The 6923-nt window shown below is 36.6% G+C and overlaps 1 protein-coding gene across 1 annotated transcript in view; it reads right to left on the reverse strand.

Annotated features, from left to right (window-relative positions):
- The window catches only part of KLHL2 (kelch-like family member 2), a 49077-nt gene that overhangs the window by 4313 nt on the left and 37841 nt on the right, over nt 1-6923 (reverse strand). Inside the window, exons 6-9 of the mRNA XM_010024204.1 lie at nt 6401-6518; nt 5593-5790; nt 4735-4836; nt 3102-3230 (exon numbers count right to left, since the gene is read on the reverse strand). Of these exons, the coding sequence (XP_010022506.1) occupies nt 3102-3230; nt 4735-4836; nt 5593-5790; nt 6401-6518 (547 nt within the window). The remainder of the gene's footprint in view (nt 1-3101; nt 3231-4734; nt 4837-5592; nt 5791-6400; nt 6519-6923) is intronic.

Raw genomic sequence — 6923 nt, forward strand, 5'->3', positions numbered from 1 at the left:
TTTCTTATTTAAAGACAGATTTTAATAATGAAAGGAAGAGGGGAAGGAAACATGGAAGAGTTAACTGTTACTGCAAATCTGAAAAATAGCTTCTTATTAGGACACTGTTTTATAAATCATGCTATCTAATGCTTTATCAGTGATATTCACTACTAACATTTCCCCATATCCTTTCCAGTTAATCTAATTCCTCTTTTGTTACTATTAATTCTAGCTATCATATCACAGTATAGTGTGACAGCTTTTCTTTCTCCCACTCTCATCACACTTTATTAGACAGGATAATATAATATTCATCTTTTGTAGAATTAAACATTACAGAGCTAGAAGGAGGGCTAAGATTTTTAATTTAAATATGTGATGTGATATTCATCCCCCAGCCAGGTTTTCTGTATAGTTACCAACCTTCTTATTCAGTGCGTAGGTTTTCCCTCTGCCATACTGCCATTTTTTGTTTAGCTCCTTATTTTTAATAATGTCCTCAGTTCCTCTTTGGTGCTTCATATTCCCTTAATCCCACACCCAGTTTCCAAGTCCTACCTTATTTCTTGCTCCTTCCGTCTGTATCCTCTTGTTGCCGTCTTCTGAGTTCTCCTTTCTTTGTTATTTTTCTTTACTGCCCATTTTTCAGGACCCTGTCTTATATCTCTCATCCCCCCCCCAAAAATGGCCTCTTATCTGGGTCTGAAGTTCCTCATTGCAATATATTGCTGGAAACAGATCTGTCCCCATATTGATCAACCAAGAAGCAATTGGTACTAAAGAAAAGTAACTGAGGGTAAACCTCTGAAGTTGCTTTTGAATGAAGCTGAACCAGTAGGAACAGAAGAGATGGGCTTAAGTTCTTTGATATGACCAGAAATCCAAAGGTTTAATACAGGAACAAAATTCTCTTCAGTTAACATCCATAACACCACTACCAGGACTGATGGCCGGTTGAAACAATTCTGGTGGTTTTGGACATTCGGCCACTATAGCCAAGGTCAATTAATAGTTGTGATTTCCACATCACCAGCCACTCCTCCCCCACTCACAAATATAATTTTCTATGTATTTAACAGAATGGCACAGAAGAACGTTGATTATTTTACTCAATTATAAGAATCTGAAATAACTGACTATATTTACAGTTTCTCTTTTTTTTCCTTTTTTTTGTTTTGTTGCTGTAATCAGAGGACAAGGTAAAAGGCAGCAGAGAGCTGAGTATACAAACACAAGTCCTGAACTCTAGGACAAGGGGAGGGAGAGGAAAGGCAGAAAGATCACACTAGTTAGACTATCTAAAGACACTAAATACCAAAGTTGTAGAAGTAATTCAACTTTTTTAAAAAATCTGAAAATACCTAGTGTATATATAGGCTACAAGCGCAAAGATAGTTTGCAAAAACAGACTATTAAAAACAATGCTGAGATAAAATGGGTTTGCGGGCAGATTGCAAAATGAAGCTTTGTCACAACCCATCAACACTATTTGTCTTTATAATTATACTTGTAATTTGCCCATTTTTATAAATATTTTTCTCAAAACTTGCCAATATTAGACAGGAGTATTTAACAGTACCCTTACTGCAACTCTGGACAGTTTTTAATCCAGAATTTACTTTAAAGATGCACAGGCTCAGTAACTAGAAGTTTCACAAGACAGCCATGTTTTCTTGAGATACCGTATATCATGTTTCCTTCATAAGCATCATAGGTTTACTTTAGAAACACAATCAAAACATTAATTTTAGCATTAAGTCACATATCAACTTGCTGATTTTTGTAAGTATATAATGAAAGTATCAGAAACTAAGTATCTAAATTTTAGCAATGGTTTTAATACTTTTATATATTTCTTCTGAAATAATTTGGACATAATTTAAATATCATTATACAGATTAAAAACTGTTCAGAGTTTGTAAAGAACAATGGAAGTCAGGATGAAAAGTTGGGATAACTAGTAATTATCTACTGAGCATACTAGAAGTCCATCCAGTTTTATTTGTAAGACCATCTCTTCCAATTATGAAGCATATTAATGCAATCACCAGTAGATATTTGAAGGGTGTTGCTAAAAAGCACCATTGAGTACTTGGCAAAAAGGTGACTTAAACAACTAAAAAAAATAAATGTAGAATAGTAATATTATGTAATTTGACTTGAAAAAGTCCATGGCAACTCATCTAGAGAAATAAAACAACTTCTGCGAGTTGAAAAAACCTGAAATACCAAAAGACAAATAGAGGACAGTGAACAGTAAATGAGATTTGAGTCCATAATATAAATAGATAATGAAAATTCTAAAGTCAATTTGAAGCTGTGGAAGTATCATTTCATTAAACAAAAGCCAAATATCATAGGCACTTTTGATGCCTTTAAAGAGAAATATACATACTCAGAATTGTGAGAAGGAAAAAAAAATCCATTAGAAAAAATAAAGGAGGGATTTTTAGGATTATAAAGAAATAAATGGATGTACCTTGGCTAAATGATAAGGAAGGATAACGTATAGTAACCCATACATATATGCAAAGGATGTAAACACCAGGCGATGAGAACAATTACTGAAGATGAAACAAAGGGTACATAAATGGAACTAATAGGATGAAACCAGTAATACAAACTTAAGAATGAACAAGGATAAAATTTCCTGCAGTGAATCAGAATGCAGAACAAGTCCTTCAAAGAGGTGGAAATCTAGTTACAGTTCATGTATAGTCAACCTGAAAATGCTATTAGAAAAATCATCCCTACACTGGCAAAGAGACATTTTTGAAGAAATGACATTTTTTCACCCTGACCATGTAGATTTTGGTACTTCATTAAATTGATTGTCACAATCCATGCATATTAGTGTACATATTAAAAAACATCAGAAGTTATGGGGAAAAGGAGGAATATGAAAAGTATGAAAAAGCAAGGAAAGATATTTACTATTACAGACTGAATCTTAGGTTACAGGACAGTTTTGTATTTATAACATGCATTATATCAGCCATTTAAGACTAACATATTCCATTAAGCTCAAGACTTTAGCTTACCTTTGATATTTTTATATACATTTTAAAACCACAAATTTGTTTCAGTTTTACAAGGATAGTTGATTCTTGTTCACTCACCTGCTCCACTCCGTCTAGTGCTCATTTCTGCAACATAGTTCCACTCATTTGTATTAGCATCATAGCATTCTACTGAACTAAGGCACTGACGTGACGCCCCATCGTAGCCACCAACAGCATACAGTTTACCTAGAAGGATAAACAGCAGAAACACACTTCTAATCCACACAAACTATGTTGGTACACAGTGGGCTGAGGGGAAGTCATCGTTCTCAGAATTAGCTATTAATCAGTACCTTTTATCAATCCATTATTGAATTTCTATTTCTTACATAGTTCAAGATAGTACACTATAGTTCTTGTCACTACAAGGATGTTAAAGGCAGGCAGTATCTAACAAGAACAGTGTGCGTCAGTTTAAATGGCCTAGCTGAAATATGAAGGTACTATACTGTCCTGGGTTCAGCTACAGCAGTCATTTTTTCTCCTTCTTAGTAGCTGGTGCAGTGCTGTGGTTTTGACTTTCAGTCTGGGAACAATGCTGATAACACCGATGTTTTTAGTTGTTGCTAAGTAATGTTTACTCTGACCAAGGACTTTCTCAGTCTCATGCTTTGCCAGAGAGGAGGGGAAGCCGGGAGGAAGCAGAGACAGGACACCTGACTCAAACTGGCCAAAGGGGTATTCCATACCACAGCACGTCATGCCCAGTATATAAACTGGGGGGAGTTACCCGGAAGGCCCAGATCGCTGCTCGGGTCGGGCTGGGTATCGGTCGGCGGGTGGTGAGCAGTTGTGTCCTTTTCCCTTGTTATTCCTCTTATCATTATTATTGGTAGCAGTAGTGGTTTGTATTATACCTTAGTTACTGGAGAGCTGTTATCTCAACCCGTGGGAGTTACATTCTTTTGATTCTCCTCCCCATCCCTCCGGGAGCAGGGGGAGGAAGGAAAAGGGTGGGGGAGTGAGCGATCGGCTGCGTGGTTCCAAGTTGCCGGCTGGGTTTAAACCACGACATTTACCCTGGTTTTAATTAAGAACTGTTCATAAGCCAGCTAATTTAAGTATGTCCAGCGCTGGAAGCTCACAAATAGACTTTGTAGAAATGTCAAAAATTCAGGTGAAAATTAGTTGTACAGCCTGCATTTTCAGATCAGAAACAGCAGTGGTTCATATGCAGTTAAAACACACAACTAATACTGTTTTAAGACCCAAGAGCTGATCCAGGTGCATTGTTTAAGTGACATCCACGCTATTCACCACCAAACTGACTCAAAAGCCAGCAGTTTTCCTGGCACTGTCCTCGAGATCATCACCAGCATGCAACCAGCAAGGTCAGCCATAGCTAACAGAGTTGACAGTTGCAGTGCTACATCACTAGAGACCAATTTGTAAGGTCATCACTTCCAGTAATCAGGCTCTCTAGCTTTGCTGACATGCATAAGTTAAAGCATGCATGCTTAGTCAGCTTTTCTTCAGCTGGCCTCAGGCACAGTTGAAACTCTGAAAAAAATTTACATCTGTGCTAAAAGCTGGTCAAAACCAAGTAGAATGATTGTGTATCGTTCATACCGTTTGAATTACAACGTTGAGCAAAAACATAAATTGGAAGTATGTTTTCAAAAGTGAGTAAAGTCAGCGTAAATTATTGCATTCCCTTCCCCCCCTTTTTTTATATAATTTGTCAACTCACCTCCAACAACACCTACACCAACACTACTTCTTCTTGTGTTCATTGGAGCTACATGAAACCACTCATTAGTCTTTAAGTTGTAAACTTCAACTGATGATAAACCTGTGAAGATAATATAACATTATTTTCCTTTATAAATCTAGATACGATGAACTGTTTGCCTTCCAGAAAATTCTTCATATCTGAAAATTCAAATTATTTCATTTTAAGGACTATTACTGTGCAAAAAGCATAACCTTTAGATAATCATTTACAGTCAACCCATTCTTGGTGTCTGAAAATGGGTAAATTGATAAAAGCTTTTAAGGAACTCTGAAAACTTCTTCTCTGGATTTTTTTTTTCTTTCTTTTTAATTAAGTCACAACGTTCTGTCCTATATGTACTTCTGTAATAGTTACTAAGGAACAGGATCATCTCTGCATAAATGCTTTAATGCATCTGTGAAGAAAATGAACAGTGCACATCCAAAGCCTTCCCACAGGTTAGAAAAGGCTGTTTATAATCCTATTTACACTACATGAAGATGCAGAAATATACTTCATATGCAAAGAGGACAAAGGGATTGTAATTTTTATGCTCACATCTTCCATGAGTTAAGGACTCTGACTATAAAAGGAATACTGAAAGGCAACTTGTCAAAGATTCACTAGTCGTTAAGTCTAAAATCCTAGATGGGAGCAAACAGTCCACTGTTCAGGTAGAAAGATGTGACCACTAAAGCACATTCCACACTTCAAGATGCTAAGCTACCTTCATGCTTGGTTTCATCACTGCTACCAGGAAAGAGATATTAAAATTTGATACAATTACGTCAAAAGTAGGCAAAGCTAATCAACAGTGTATAAAGGCAAATATACCTGTACTCCCATCAAATCCTCCCACAGCATAAAGAAGGCCATTTAATACAGCTGCTCCCAGGGTGCTTCTCCTGTCTTGCATATTAGCAACACTTGTCCACTGGTCCTTCACTGGATCATAGGAATCCACCGTGCGAACTCTCAGAGAACCATTGAAACCACCAACAGCATAAACCATGCCTCCCATGTACACCATTCCTAGAGCAGGGAAACAGGGAGGGAAGATGAGTGTTTTAGTCTCTTTATCAACTTATTGTGTACTCTCCTAAGTATGCAGATACTTGATACGACTTACAGTACTCACTACACTCTGAGGCTTTTGACAGCGTGCTAGAGCCACACTTCATTCAGATTAAGCACTGGAAGTTCTTACACTTTTTGTTAATAGTAAACCTACACTTCTGAATATCATGCCTGCTGAATTTCTTCTTGCTTAGATATCTCAGCTGCTTTAAGATCACATTTTCACATTATTTGTGTCTGTCACTTTTTCACATTTTTAAGCTCAATCTTCATTTAATCTTCACATTCTTCATCTCAGCAGAGTATTTTAATAGTCAACTTTTCATAATGTAATGCAATACAAGTTAAATTTCGTTATCCTTTGCACAAATTAAGATCAAATTGTCAAATTTGTATTGTTTCAGATTAGCAAGTAATTTGAAAGTTAACAATGATCACTGAAGTCAAGGCTTAGCCCTTCTCAGATAAACATCTGAAGTACTATTCCAAAGAACATACAATGCTATACAGACACCTACATTCTGCAGCATTACCAACTGAAATAAAAAAATTAAGCATCATTTACCTGCTCTACATCTTCTGGAAGGCAATTCAGCCACCTGATGCCAGCGTTCTTCTTTAAAATCATAGCATTCAACACTGCGAATTGCCTTTGGTGCCTGTCCTCCAACTACCATCATCAACTAAAAGGGAGATAATAGTATTTTTTAGTTATTTGCATATATGAGAGCACCTGAAAGATCAAAAAATGTTAAAAAATAAAGCAAGCTTCTGTACAAGAAGTAATTAAAGGGCTTCTAAATAAGAAATTGGGAGTCTTGCAAACCAGGCAAAACACATGCAATTTGTAATTAATTGTGGCCAGAGTAAATATCTGAGGTAGAAAACCAGGAAGCAATTAGAATCTAGGTAAAGTTCCCATGAATGAGGCAGATCCTGCTGTGTCTTCACATCCTACTCTGACCTCAGGTATGAGAATTCAGTGTCTATGATATTCAATGGAATTGTGACTATCCATCACAGAACAGCCTTATCTGGTTCCCTTGGGAGAAATGTGCTAAACCTTCTGAGCAGTATCTCACATTCAC

The sequence above is a fragment of the Nestor notabilis genome, unplaced genomic scaffold, assembly GCF_000696875.1.
Source record: "Nestor notabilis isolate BGI_N333 unplaced genomic scaffold, ASM69687v1 scaffold25041, whole genome shotgun sequence".
Taxonomy (NCBI): Eukaryota; Metazoa; Chordata; class Aves; order Psittaciformes; family Psittacidae; genus Nestor; species Nestor notabilis.